The sequence below is a fragment of the Pseudophryne corroboree genome, chromosome 5 (assembly GCF_028390025.1).
Source record: "Pseudophryne corroboree isolate aPseCor3 chromosome 5, aPseCor3.hap2, whole genome shotgun sequence".
Classification (NCBI taxonomy): Eukaryota; Metazoa; Chordata; class Amphibia; order Anura; family Myobatrachidae; genus Pseudophryne; species Pseudophryne corroboree.
In genome coordinates, this window is record NC_086448.1 from 620,082,858 (window position 1) to 620,098,513 (window position 15,656).

At 46.8% G+C, this 15,656-nt stretch overlaps 1 protein-coding gene across 3 annotated transcripts in view; it reads left to right on the top strand.

Annotated features, from left to right (window-relative positions):
• Positions 1–15,656, top strand: part of MYOM1 (myomesin 1) — a 194,274-nt gene that overhangs the window by 161,090 nt on the left and 17,528 nt on the right. For all 3 annotated transcript variants that reach the window (XM_063923544.1, XM_063923547.1, XM_063923545.1), the window contains 4 exons: positions 274–341; positions 8,800–8,913; positions 9,112–9,199; positions 14,355–14,393. In XM_063923544.1, the coding sequence (XP_063779614.1) occupies positions 274–341; positions 8,800–8,913; positions 9,112–9,199; positions 14,355–14,393 (309 nt within the window). The remainder of the gene's footprint in view (positions 1–273; positions 342–8,799; positions 8,914–9,111; positions 9,200–14,354; positions 14,394–15,656) is intronic.

Below are 15,656 nucleotides of genomic sequence, written 5' to 3' on the forward strand. Positions count from 1 at the left end.
GATTATATTGTCCAGAATATTGGTTACACCCACAAAATGGCTGTCTTGCTTGTATACCTGATCCCATTCTCCTCTAATTAAAGTGACAATTTAACAGAATTAAAAAATCCTTTTTATTGTAAGGGTTTAGTGACAGATAAGGAGATTGATTTTTGACATAGATTCTTCATAAATGCATTAAGTACTGTGAAAAATAGTTGAAAGACACTACTATAGTCATAGCTTAAATAAACGTGGAATGCATTTAATGATATATTTTTTATTTACTATAAGGTCCTCATTTTGTGGAGTACCTGGGATGGGAAGTTACTCCTGAGTGCAATGTGCTGTTGAAAAGTAAGGTAAGAAAGTAATATACAGGTACACAATATATGCACACTTCAGGGGCAAACGCAGGATTTGGGATGGGGGGTTCCCGCATGTGTGCTATATATATATATATATATATATATATATATATAAAATAATTTTCATTTAGCTCACCGCACGTCCCTTGAAATAAAACTACCACCCACAGTATGTGTATTATTAAAATGGGGACACACACTAGGACTGCAGACTGTTGTCGTGCCCATCCCCATCCCCCCCCCCCACCCAACACACACTGGGACTGCAGAATACCCAGCAACTAACACCCTCCATAGACAGACAGCACCCTTCACAGACAGCACCCACCTCCCCACCACAGATAGACAGCACCCCCCTTACCTCCACAAACAGCACCCCTCCTCCCCTCCACAGACAGCACGCCTCCTCCCCTCCACAGACAGCACCCCTCCTCCCCACTACAGACAGCACCCCTCCTCCCCACTACAGACAGCACCCCTCTTCCCCTCCACAGACAGCACCCCTACTCCCCACTACAGACAGCACCCCTCCTCCCCTCCACAGACAGCACCCCTCCTCCCCACCACAGACAGCACCCCTCCTCCCCTCCACAGACAGCACCCCTCCTCCCCACCACAGACAGCACCCCTCCTCCACACCACAGACAGCACTCCTCCTCCCCTCCACAGACAGCACCCCTCCTCCCCACCACAGACAGCACTCCTCCTCCCCTCCACAGACAGCACCCCTCTTCCCCACCACAGACAGACAGACAGCACCCCCTTACCTCCACAAACAGTACCCCCCTCCCCTCCCCTCCGCATACAGACAGCACCCCCCCTCCCCATCACAGCACCCCCCTTACCTCCACAAACAGCACCCCCCCCCCCTCCCCAGACAGACAGCACCCCCCCTCCTCCCTTCCATAAACAGAGAGCTCCCCGCCTCACCTCTAGCCGGGAGCCGGCGCGTACAGTGAGGCCAGGCGGCGGGCTGAACGGAAGCGCCGCGGTCATGCTCCCGGCAGCAGCCCTAACAAAGTGGAGGCTAGGAGCTGCTCCTGCTGTAACGCCGCCGAGCACCATGGACCTTGCTCGGAGGCGCAGTTTCTTGCACCCCAGTTAAAAAAATATATATATATCACCATATATCGTCAGCTCCGCGATGGATCAGTGGACAGGGGGGATTCCAGAGACTCGGAAACCCCCCCTGCGTGAGCTAGTGTACTTATAGTACATATTATATATGATATATATTATTATATATATTATATAACACAAATTCTGTAGCATGTCAGATAGGCCCTACACATTAGGCGATTTCACTGAAAGATATGAACGATCTCGTTCATTAATGAACGAGATATCGTTCATATCTTTCAGTGTGTATGCACCAACGATGAACGATGCCCGGCCCCCGGCTCGTTCATCGCTGATGCCAGGTCGCTTATACAGTATGTGCATGCCAATATGGACAATCTTGTCCATATTAGCATGCATTGCTATGGGGCCAGGTGACGGGGGGAGTGAAGAAACTTCACTCACCTCATCGCTCGCGCCCCTGCCGCCGGGTATCCCGTCGGCCATATCAGCCGTTGGGCACCTCAGCAGCATATCGCATAATGTGTAGGGCCCAAGAGTTAGCTGCACAGTAGCATCAATCAATAATCTACCTCCAACTTTTTCTCAACGTCACATATATAAAAGATTAAAATTTGTTGAAACAGTTGGTAAACGGCACGGTAATACTGAGGATTATCGTCACACCAAAATCCACTGTGGTAAACCATTATTGTTGCTGCTATCTCAAAAGCAACAGATGTACTAAGCCTTGGAAAGTTATACAGTGGAGAGAGATAAAGTACCAGTAAATCAGCTCCTAACTACCATGTTACAGGCTGTGTTTGAAAAATGACAGTTAGGAGCTAACTGGTTGGTACTTTATCTCTCCTCACTTTATCACTCTCCAAGGCTTAGTACATTTGCCCCAAAGTCTGCTGCTGTCACAAAGCCGACCTGTCAGGGTGCTGGAACACGAGTCCAAGCTTCAGAGGTTGCCTTCTGTATTACTTTAGCCAATGGAAGCAAAGGAGTCTCATCCACTTACAGTATAATGCATTGCACACTATGGATCAGTCCTTCCTCTATGCTCACAACCATAAATCATCCTCACATGTCCTTCTTCTCGCCCTGCACTCTCATGCCTGCTGGTGAAATCTCACGCAACCCCTATACAGTGTATTTTCTACAGTTACTGCTGTCACTCCTCATTCCACTGAAAAACAATCCATCCACCTATTTTTATTAATCCCTCCAATGGGATCTGGGTTAGGGTTACGCTGCTGGTGGGGTATGGTTAAAATACTCACTGGGATCCATTAGGATTATGAATGTCAGGATGCCGCTGTCTGCATTCTCACCGTCGGGATCTGGACCGCTGGGATTATGAAACCATCACCCTCCAACCTTATTTAATTTTACATATGTCCACTCCACTCTATCCCCTTTTTCTGTGCACTTAGGAGTGTTAGATCTGTTTGTACCAGACTGAAATTCATCCATAATTTCTTTATTTAAAAATTCCCCAATTTAAAATTACAGAAACTAACTCACCACCTCCTGACACTATGGGGGGTATTCAGTATCAGACGCTAAAGAGATGCAATGGCACCTCCACCTGCCCCCGCAGTGTGCACATGCAGGACCCGCACTGCACGTGCATGGGCTGAGGAAATGCAATCGCATATCACTGATGCGAACACTTCAGCCTGATTGACAGGCAGAGGAGTTCACGGGGCGGTACAGGGCAGCAATGTGGCATTGCAGGGATGGTGATGCAGGGGAGGGAGGGGTTTTGAAGAGTGAGCGCTCAGCCTCAGCCCGAGGCACACGGCGCAAGCAGGAGCTGTCTGCTGGTGACACTTCCCATTATATGTTCATCCGAGTCCCGGCTCCTATCTCCTAGCAGGTCTCTGGCTGAAGGCATGTTGTGTTCCACGCCGAGTGAGACCCACCATGCCCAGCCAGCCTGTCAGCTCAGCAGTGAGGGGGGAGGGAGAGGAATAGGAAAGGGCACATTAAAAGAAGATTTGAAGAATATGGTTCAGTCAAAGCAGCTGCCCCAGTCTGCTTCTGCTCCCGTTGCTGGTATCCCAAAGATCCCATCTTCCTGGTGTTTCTGTCAGCCAGCCACCCCAACACACTGTGCTAGTGCCCTAGATATCCACCACCTCCCCCCTGAAGTGCCCCAATTAACTCCCCATTAGAACGACCCCTGCAGCACTGCAGGGCCATTTAAAAACTATTTTCTCACTATAAAGGAATCCCATTGTAAAGGAGGAAGTTTATCTGTTCAACATTTGCTTTATCAGCACCATAGAGGGTATGTACCTGTTGAAATGTCAAGTTTATGATCAGATTTATATGTACGGGGCACTACTGTGGGCATTATTTGTGTAGGCGGCACTACTACTGTGGGCATTATGTGTATAAGCTTAACTGCTACTGTGGGCATTATGTGTAAGCAGCACTGCTACTGTGACCATTGTGTATAAGAGGCACTGCTACTGTGACCATTATGTGTAAGCGGCACTGCTACTGTGGGCATTATGTGTGTAAGCAGCACTACTACTGTGGGCATTTTGTGTGTAAGCGGCACTGCTACTGTGACCATTATATGTATAAGCGGCACTGCTACTGCGGGCATTATGTGCATAAGTGGCACTGCCACTGTGGGCATTCTGTGTAAAAGTGGCACTGCTGCTGTGGGCATTATGTGTGTAAGTGACACTGATAGTATGACCATTATGTGCGCAAGCAGCACTGCTACTGTGGGCATTATGTGTGTAAGCGGCACTGCTACTGTGACCATTATGTGTGTAAGCGGCACTGCTACTGTGGGCATTATGTGTGTAAGCGGCACTGCTACTGTGACCATTATGTGCATAAGTGGCACTGCCACTGTGGGTATTCTGTGTATAAGTGGTACTGCTACTGTGGGCATTATGTGTGTGACACTGAGAGTGTGGCCAATATGTGCATAAGCGGCACTGCTACTGTGGACATTATGTGCATAAGTGGCACTGCCACTGTGGGCATTCTGTGTATAAGAGGCACTGCTACTGTGGGTATTATGTGTGTAAGTGACACTGATAGTATGACCATTATGTGTGTAAGTGACACTGATAGTGTGACCATTATGTGTGTAAGCGGCACTGCTACTGTGGCCATTATGTGTGACCATTATGTGTGTAAGTGGCACTGCTACTGTGGGCATTATGTGTGTAAGCGGCACTGCTACTGTGGGCATTATGAGTGTAAGCAGCACTACTACTGTGGGCATTATGTGTGTGACACTGATAGTGTGACCACTATGTGTGTAAGCGGCACTGCTACTGTGAGCATTATGTGTGTAAGCGGCACTGCTACTGTGGCCATTATGTGTGTAAGCGGCACTGCTACTGTGGGCATTATGTGTGTAAGCGGCACTTCTACTGTGGGCATTGTGTGTGTAAGTGACACTGATAGTGTGACCATTATGTGCGTAAGCGGCACTGCTACTGTGAGCATTATGTGTGTAAGCGGCACTGCTGCTGTGACCATTATGTGTGTAAGCGGCACTGCTGCTGTGACCATTATGTGTGTAAGCGGCACTGCTACTGTGGGCATTATGTGTGTAAGAGGCACTTCTACTGTGGGCATTGTGTGTGTAACTGACACTGACAGTGTGACCATTATGTGCATAAGCGGCACTGCTACTGTGGACATTATGTGTGTAAGTGGCACTGCTACTGTGACCATTATGTGTGTAAGTGGCACTGCTACTGTGTGTCATTATGTGTGTAAGCGGCACTGCTACTGTGGGCATTATGTGTGACCATTATGTGTGTAAGCGGCACTGCTACTCTGGGCATTATGTGTGTAAGCAGCACTGCTGCCGTGGGCATTATGTGTGTAAGCGGCACTGCTACTGTGGGCATTATGTGTGTAAGCAGCACTGCTACTATGACCATTATGTGCGTAAGCAGCGCGGCTACTGTGACCATTATGTGTGTAAGCGGCACTGCTACTGTGACCATTATGTGTGTAAGCTTCACTGCTACTGTGGGCATTTAGTGTGACCATTATGTGTGTAAGTGGCACTGCTACTGTGAGCATTATGTGTGTAAGCGGCACTGCTACTGTGGGCATTATGTGTGTAAGGGGCACTACTGTGTGGCATAACATGTACTGTATAAGGGATACTATTGTGTAGCGTAATGTGATAAGCGACACTTCTCTGTAGTGTACCGTGAATATGGGGCATTACTTTTTTATCGTAACGTGAATAATGTAAACTACTATGTGGCGTAATATGAATCAGAGGCACTATGTGCAGTATAATGTGAATAAGATTGCAATATTGTGTGGCGTAATTCGAATTGGGGATGCTATTAGGTGCTTGTGCCACTTCCTTGTGAGACCACACCCTTTTTTTGCTGCGTGCCTTCGGCGCGTGCTGTTCCTCTATGAGGTATGGAAGGGTTACATATAATGAATCTCATCAAGGGGTGCCAAAATCTATATTCGTTTACCCAAAAAATTAAGCTTGGGCCGGCCTTGCATATAGACACACTGAGCAGCTGCCCACTGCCCCACAATTCTAGGAGTCTTTAAACGGTGGGTTGGGCCATGGAATATTGTGGCCCCCCACCCCCCGGGCTGGTGCCTCTGAAGCTTCTTGGGAGGCAGAAGAGTGCTGATAACTACGTACAACAAGAGCAGCTGGGCTATATTCTCTACCTGCCTCCCAACCTGCAGCCAAACAGTGAATGGCTGTCTGTCAGGATGTTGATTGGTGGACGGCTAGATCTACATCCCAATCAGAGTGCTGAGAGCTATTCACTACAAAAAAGCATGTGGTCACATGGCACGGGACTGCAGGAGTAGTAAATTGAGATTTTTACATTTATTTATTCCAGTGAATTTGTGGTTAGGGGTCCCAGTGCATTACTTTGCCCAGAGACTACAATGCTGTTAAGACGGCCCTGAGACTGGTGCTTCAGGATGTAGCACAATAGAGTGGTAGAGTGGACCAAATAGTGTAGAGGAGACTGGATACTGCAGGTAACTGAAGTTTGCACAGGCTGAGCAGAGAGGTGAACATAACTCACACAGGAGGATGGCTGGAAAACAGGCTATTAAACAGGAGATGATGGACTGTTGCTTATGATAAGTGTGAATAGCAATTGATTGAAGTATTACTGCAGGTAGGGACAAAACTAGGGGTGTGCAGGGTACCATTGCTGTCCCACGGTCCCTTTATTTGGCTAGAAGGGTGCCTAAAATGGCACCCTGTAGCCAGGATCACTGCTGCAGCGCCAGCCAGAGCATATTTTAGATGCTGTAGGCAGGCACTCTGTAGTCTGTGCAGCACCACATAGGCCCTTATTCCGAGTTGTTCGCTCGCAAGCTGCTTTTAGCAGCATTGCACACGCTAAGCCGCCTCCTACTGGGAGTGAATCTTAGTTTATCAAAATTGCGAACGAAAGGTTCTCAAAATTGCGAATAGAAATTTCTTTGCAGTTTCTGAGTAGCTCGAGACTTACTCTTCCAGTGCGATCAGTTTAGTGCTTGTCGTTCCTTGTTTGACGTCACAAACACGCTCAGCGTTCGCCCAGATACTCCTCCGTTTCTCCAGCCACTCCCGCGTTTTTCCCAGAAACGGTAGCGTTTTTTCACACACTCCCATAAAACGGCCAGTTTCCGCCCAGAAACACCCACTTCCTGTCAATCACACTCCGATCTCCAGAACGAAGAAAAAACCTTGTAATGCCGTGAGTAAAATACCTAACTGCATAGCAAATTTACTTGGCGCAGTCGCAGTGCGAACATTGCGCATGCGCAGTTAGCGGAAAATCGATGCGATGCGAAGAAAATTACCGAGCGAACAACTCGGAATGACCACCATAGTGTACTGAGGACTCTGCAGGCAATGCTACACCTCATGACATCATTGGTTCCACCGTCAGTGGCTCCACTTATGTTCTATTGCTATTGGTCAGGGACATGGCTGGCATAGGGCACCATGCAGCCCCGATACGGCACTGACTGCAGGTAACTTGGAAGATGTATGACTGGAGACTAGTAATACAGCAAGGATAGGCTGGGATTTGTAGCACACAACTACACACAGGAACAGGGTAGCATTTCAGAAGAGCGGATATTGCTGGTGAAATTCAGCTTACTCAGGAGAGTGCTAGTAAGCGCAGGAGTATGCATAGAATGCAGAAGGATGTTCTATGGATTTTGCAGTCTGGAACAACAGGCAAGTATCAGCAGAAGTTGCACTGCAAATGAGAATTGAGCAGGGAGAGACTTAAATACGGCATCCTGGCTGCTGATTGGACACAGGGGTCATGTGCTTGAGATCAGAGCAGGAATTGGTTGAACAGTAATCAGCTGACTCTGGACAATAAGGTGGCTGCCCATGTCCTGGTGGCTCTAGCTCCAGATGGAAGAAACTATAGGGCATCAGGAGCTTGGAGAGTGATAAAGTTGGGAGAAATAAAGTACCAACTAATCATCTCCTAACTGCCATGTTATAGGCTGTGTTTTAAAAATGACAATCAGGAGCTGATTGGTTTGTAGTTTATCTCTCTCCACTATATCACTGTCCAAGGCCCCTTTTAAACAGTCTAAGTCATTCTTAGGGCTTGAGACATGTCTTGAAACTACAGGTGAGTGACCCCTGCCGTGAAGAAACACAGCATGATGCAGAAATGAGTATCATTAGTCTGGTGTGTCACATTAATAATTACTTTATGGTAGACCAGGCCAACATGTGGCTCTCCAGCTGTTATAAAACTATATATACCCAGCATGCTGTGCCACAGTTTTAGCATTCCCTAATAGCAAAACTGTGACAGAGCATGCTGTGACTTGTAGTTTCACAGGAGCTGGAGAACCACAGATTGGCCAGGCCTGCTTTATGGGATCTTTTAATTTTTGTGATGGTCAGTTGCTATTTTCAGTTACAGTACTTGTGTTCAAATATAATTATTCATCTAACACAGTGGTTTCCAAACTTTCTTGAATCACAGTACCCTAGAGCACAGGTTCTCAAACTTGGTCCTCAGGACCCCATGCGGTTCATGTTTTGCAGGTCACCTATAGATTTTTAAAATGTGACAGGTGGTGATAAACAGTGCACCTGCTGGATGACATGGAAAACATGAACCGTGTGGGGTCCTGAGGACCGAGTTTGAGAACCACTGTCCTAGAGTATCTGCTTTCGCCTATCGCATTTACCATAATTTGTTTTGGTTCTAGACCAGTAACCCATGGCAGCCCTGCAAGTGTCCCATGGCATCCTAGGGTGCCATGTCACCAAGTTTGATATACAGTAATCTTACAGTATATTATTTATATAGAGCTATCCTCTGCTGAGCAGATGATGGCACTTATAACCTGTCTCTTTTGAACATAAATATAGGTTGCGAATATGAAGAAAGAAACAAGTATAACATGGTATAAAGATGAAATGGAGATAATGATTGATGAGAAGCATGACTTTAAGGATGGTGTATGTACATTACTCATTACTGAGGTAAGTCAAATGTCAGAAATATCTGTGACCCATTTAAATCACTAATAAACAATCGCCTGAGGAAAGTGCAAATATAGCAAACTCTTACCCAACTGTCTTCATGATCATATAGAATAAAATTCTCAAGACTTTGCAGTGAGCATTACTGCATGTCATGATAGTACAAAGCTGTACCTTACACTCAATTATTATTCCTAGATTACAAGGAAAGATGCTGGTATATATGAGTTATTGCTGAAAGATGATAGAGGAAAAGACAAGAGTGTACTTAAGCTTGTAGACTCCGGTAAGACTTGATCAGCAGGTTTTTTAACACCTGTTGATCTGCTTTGAATACTTGTCTGTCTTAAATATCTGTTACACGTCTTTGTCCTTTTGGTGTTACGGAATTAAATACCTCTGGGCACGGCTTTCCTCTACTCTAACTCTGCTCTCTACTATAGACCTACTATATACTACTGCTTTCCTCTACTCTAACTCTACTTTCTGCTATAGATCTACTATATACTCTGCTTTCCTCTACTCTATCTCTACTCTCTACTATAGCACTATTACATGCTGCTGCTTTCCTCTACTCCAGTGGTTCTCAAACTCGGTCCTCAGGACCCCACACAGTGCATGTTTTGCAGGTAACCCAGCAAGTGCACAGGAGTATTAATTACTCACTGGCACATTTTAAAAGGTCCACAGGTGGAGCCAATTATTTCACTTGCGATTTTGTGAGGAGACCGGCAAAACATGCACCGTGTGGGGTACTGAGGATCGAGTTTGAGAACCTGTGCTCTACTCTAACTCTACTTTCTACTATAGATCTACTATATACTACTGCTTTCCTCTACTCTAACTCTGCTCTCTACTATAGACCTACTATATACTACTGCTTTCCTCTACTCAAACTCTGCTCTCTACTATAGATCTACTATATACTACTGCTTTCCTCTACTCTAACTCTGCTCTCTACTATAGACCTACTATATACTGTACTACTGCTTTCCTCTACTCTAACTCTACTCTCTACTATAGACCTAGTATCAGGGCCGGTTCAAGGGCGCAGAGCGCCCCGGGCATGAAAGGGGCGTGGCCTAATACAGGGGGCGTGGTGAGTCACGCCCCCTGTACATTGAAAGCGCCGCTTGAATGCTGAGCGGTGCGCGATGACGTCATCGCGCACCGCACAGCAAAAGGTCCTCTCCACGAAGAGAAACTAGACGCTATGCGTCTAGTTCCCTTCGTGGAGAGGACCTTTGCTGTGCGGTGCGCGATGACGTCATCGCGCACCGCTCAGCAGTTACTCTCCACGAAGGGAAACTAGACGCATAGCGTCTAGTTCCCTTCACAGGAGGCGCCGAGGACGGGGACGGCAGCGGGCAGCGGAGGCGGACGGGGGACACAGCGGGCAGCAGTGGCGGATCTTGCCACGGTGCGGCGCCCTCCGGATGGCGCCAGCGCCCTCCGGAAGGCGGCGCCCCGGGCAAAAGTCCTGCTTGCCCGTGGCAAGAACCGCCACTGCCTAGTATATACTACTGCTTTCCTCTACTCTAACTCTGCTCTCTACTATAGAGATAATGGGCCTGTTTCTGAGTCATACGTACGCAAAAGCGCACTCAGTAGCGTGTGTTGGTGGTTACTCATCTGCAACTTTATGTAAATACCGCTGCAAACACCTCCCCTAGTGTAATCCATTCACCTGACTGTGCAAGGACTGAGACGCCCACTGTTAGCATCTGTTCACGCTGCAATGCTAGTTGCTGCATTCTTATATGCCACCATCAGTCGTACCATGGAAACTTGCACTAGTCCTATGGCAGGTGCAGTTTCTCCATATGACCATGGCCTCTTATGCTTGCAGCTGTGCATCTTGGAACGCAGCCACTTGCATTGACACACCCACAACACTCCCATAACGCACCTAGGGGGTAATTCTGAGTTGATTGCAGCAGCAAGTCTGTTAGCAATTGGGCAAAACCATGTGCACTGCAGGTGTGGTAGGTATAACATTTGCAGAGAGAGTTAGATTTGGGTGGTTTATTTCGTTTCTGTGCAGGGTAAATACTGGCTGCTTTATATTTACACTGCAATTTAGATTTCAGTTTGAACACACCCCACCCAAATCTAACTCTCTCTGCACATGTTATATCTATCCCTCCTGCAGTGCACATGGTTTTGCCCAACTGCTAACAAATTTGCTGCTGCGATCAACTCAGAATTAGGCCCCTAATTAAATGACATTATTGCACTACTAGCTGCCGCTAGCCACCTCCAAGTCACTGCCATTATCTACTCTAACTCTACTCTCTGTTACTTTTAACTACTGTGCTCCTATATTAACAGTCTACTCTCTATATAGTGTTGCTCTTTAATGATGCACACATTCTACACTCACTGTACTTTTTATTATAGTTCTTCTCTTTACTACTGCTCCTTCTACTCTCACTCTGCTCTCTGCTATAGTGCTACTTTCACTACCAATACCTCACACTATACTATTCCACTTTTATCTACAGTACAGTGCTGCTCTCTGGTAATGCACTGTTACACTTCTGTACTTTTTACTACCATGCTGCTCCTAACTACTATACAACTTGGACTTGATGTTGTGTTGAACAATACAATGTCTATAATTACTCCCACATTGCGTGCACAGAGGTAAATGCATATATTCACCCATATACAGAGTTGTATGCAGTTTGATACTTACATTATAAGGGCACACACTACAGTGCCCTCCAGTTCATTCTCTGTCACAATAAAGTGCCCCCTTACCATGATAACATCCACTACACACACTTCTTACTGAAAATGTAATGTCACACAATTCAGGCTGGGCAATGGATCAGACTCAGTTGCTTAGCTGGCAAATGTGGGAAATTGGTATGCAACTTTATAACCTGGGTACAGGCTCCCCCTAAGCCTCTGCGTCCCATAGCACTGGCACCTCTTGCATCCACATAGTTATGCCCTTGACTACAGTGCTATGCTCTGCTACTGCGCAATCTGCTGCCATGCTCCTGCCTGCTATAGTGCTATACTCCAGGCTTGGACTGGGCCACCGGTGAGCTGGTGAAAACACCAGTAGGCCCCACTGATTCTTAGCCATGTCCTCTTTTGTGTGAGGGCGGGGCTTACTCTAGCAATGTGGTGCCCGGGGAGCAGTGGTGCGAGCACTGTGAGGAGCTGCTTGGCCATATTATTCTGCCGCAAATCAGTGGTACCAGGAGGGAAGTAGGCAGCAGCCACAGCACAAACCGGCAGAGTTTACTGAGGGATAGGAGAGATGTGCGCTGTGCTCTCGTCCCAGGCCCCGACACAGGAGCTTTCCCACGCAGAGTCTGACTGAGGGGAAGGAGAGGTGCAGCAGAGCCTGGGCAGCGGTGGTGAGTAACTGGCACTGTGGGAGCATATGTGCATCTGGCACTGTGTGGGCATATGTGTATCCGGCACTGTGTGGGCATATGTGTAACCTGCACTGTGTGGGCATATGTGTAACTGGCACTGTGGGGCATATATGTGTGGGGGTCAGTATGTGTATCTGGCCCTGTGGGGTCAGTATGTGTATCTGGCACTGCTGGGGGCATATGTGTATCTGGCACTGCTGGGGGCATATGTGTATCTGCCACTGCTGGGGTCATATGTTTATCTGGCACTGTGGGGGCATAGGTGTATATGGCACTACTGGGGGCACATGTGTATCTGGCACTGTGGGGTCAGTATGTGTATCTGGCACTGTGGGGGACATATGTGTATCTGGCACTGCACTACAGGGAGCGTATGTGTATCTGGCACTGCTGGGGGCGTATGTGTATCTGGCACTGCTAGGGACATATGTGTATCTGGTACTATACTGGGGTCCTTATGTGTACCTTGCACTATACTGGGGTCATTATTTGTATCTGGCACTGTACTGGGGTTTTTATGTGTATCTACTGTTCTCACCCAGTGTGATCCAGACGCATATACTACTGCTCTCTCCTGGTGTAACCCAGGTGCGTGTACTACTGCTCTCTCCCAGTGTAACCCAGACGCATATACTACTGCTCTCTCCCGGTGTAACCCAGGCGCATATATTACTATTCTCTCCTGGTGTAACCCAGGCACATATACTACTGCTCTCTCTTGATATAACCCATGCGCATATACTATTGTTCTCTCCTGGTGTAACCCAGGCACATATACTACTGCTCTCTCTTGGTGTAACCCAGGCACATATATTACTGTTCTCTCCCGGTGTAACCCAGGCACATATACTACTGCTCTCTCCTGGTGTAACCCAGGCACATATACTACTGTTCTCTCCTGGTGTAGCCAGTACTTTGTGGGCCCCATAGCAATATTTTGAAGGGGCCCCTGTTCCAATGCCTTTAGAGAGACACTTCTCCACAGCTGTTAATTTTAGGCCCCATGTTAGTGCCCTAGTTCATGTTCTGAACCATAGTAGTCCCTTAGTTCATTTTATGCCCCATAGAAGTGCCCTACTGTAGTTTGTTTTATGAACCCTAGTAGTGCCCAAGTTCACATTATGTCACACTGTAGGGCTGCCAGTACACATTATGCAACAGTACCCCCAATTCAAATTATGACATACAGTGACCCTGGTTCATATTATGACACAATCTAGTGCCTCTACTTCATATTGTGCCACATTACAATACCCAGCTTTTATTATGTAACATTATAATGCCCTCCAGTTCTTTTTTATTACAATAAGTAGGCCCAGGGCATAACTAGTTATATTGCAGACTAGAAGGAAAAATATTGTAAGGGCCCCTATGTACTACCCAATGGTGAAAAATTTATATAACTCATGATACTTTGACAGGGAAGATGGGCCCCTCTTAGCTCTGGGCCCAATAGCAGCTGCACTTCCTGCACCTATGGTAGCTACGCACTTGCTCCCAACCTTCCCAATTTTTGCGAGACAGTCATTTGTTGGGGGACTGTCCCGCTGTCCCACCCTTGGGCCACAGTTTCCCGTGGTGGTGGTGGTGGGGGAGTTGGGAGGCTCCTGTCAATCGCTGCTCTACTCTGCTTAGCAGAGCAGGGGAGAACAGATGCATCTATTCAATGGAGACAATGGAGTTGGGGGTATGCTAGCAGGTCACAAAGCGCTTGGCATGCCCCCTCAGTGACAAAACTGGAGGTCGTGGCTCACTATAGCACCATTCCAGTGAAGCTACGCCCCCTTTTACTGTAACCATGCCCCTTTTGGGAGAACGGGCCTACCAGGAGTCCTGAACTGACATTTCTCAATGTTGGGAGGTATGCAATCTGCGGCTGCGCTTCTGTCTGCTACAGTGCTACTTTCTAATGCTGCACTTCTCTACATACTCTTTTTTGCAACATTGTAACTCTCCACTTCCACATTCGTCTTCCTCTTCTACAGTGATAATCTGTGCCTGTTCTTCAAGATAGCTGTGTAACAATGTTCTCTTTCTTATTCACAGCATTTGATGATCTCATGACTGCAGTTTGCAAAGTGATTGGTAAGTATTTATAACGTGAACGAGTGGTGATTTTTTTTTTCAAATAAAGAAATTAAATATGTGTACTTATACCAGGTCTATGCTTACTTATCCCAAACATAGGTACAAACATTTAAATCTAAAGTACATTTTTAACTCAAATATTTGGTAATATAAATCAACCTATTGTACTGTATGTTCATATTACAGTAAATCCAATGACTACATACTGTATATACTGATTGTGTTGTGTGCCTGATACAAGTAGTTAACCAATCTGAACACTAAAGCTGAGTACACACTATAGAACTGTATGCACAATAATTGTATAGTGAGCGGTAGCCTGTAAATAACTTGAAACACTCCTGCAACGGTCAGATTGAAAGGTCGGGATCTGCTGTGCGGCACTGCACACATTTATCTGTGATCTGATGGTCGCTGTATTGAGTCCGAGCATTTATTGGATCTGCAGATATGGGGCTGGATGTAATGCAGTGCGAGACTGCCGAAGTTCCGAGATTCCAGCCAAACTCATTTGGTTTTTCCTTGTAAATGATTGCTATTTTAAAAAACCGTATGAGTTTGGCCGGAAACTCAGAGCTCCGGTCGTCTTGCAATGCATTATGGGCCTAATTCAGATCTGTTCGCTCGCTAGCGTTTTTCGCTGCGCAGCGATCAGGTAATGCGCAGATGCGTTGTATGGGTACAAAGCGGATCTTTGCTGTGCACTGGTTCTAGTGAAGAATCCATTCGCACGGCCGATCGCAAGGTGATTGACAGGAAGAGGGCGTTTGTGGGTGTCAACTGACCGTTTTCTGGTTGGAAAAACGCAGGTGTGTCGAGGCGTTTGCAGGGCGAGTGGCTGACATCAATTCCGGGCTCGGATAGGCTGAAGTGATCGCAGCGGCTGAGTAAGGTCAGAGCTACTCAGAAACTGCACAAACTGTTTTTGTACAGGGCGGCTCTGCACACGCGTTCGCACACTTGCAAAGCTAAAATACACTCCCCTATAGGCGGCGTCTATCTGTTCACAGCGCTGGCAAAAATAGCTAGCGAGCGAACAGATCTGAATTAGGCCCAACATCCGGCAATTATCTGCAAGTGTTCTTGGCATAAGACAGACAGACAACTCTCTAATCACAAGCCAGGCAGACCAATCACTTCGTATGGGCTATTTATCACTGGATTCCTATTTGCAGTGATGAGGCTGCTTTTTAATTAATGGGTAAACACAGTGGAACTGTAGGGCCAAATAACATAAAATAAACAAAATAAAAATGATAG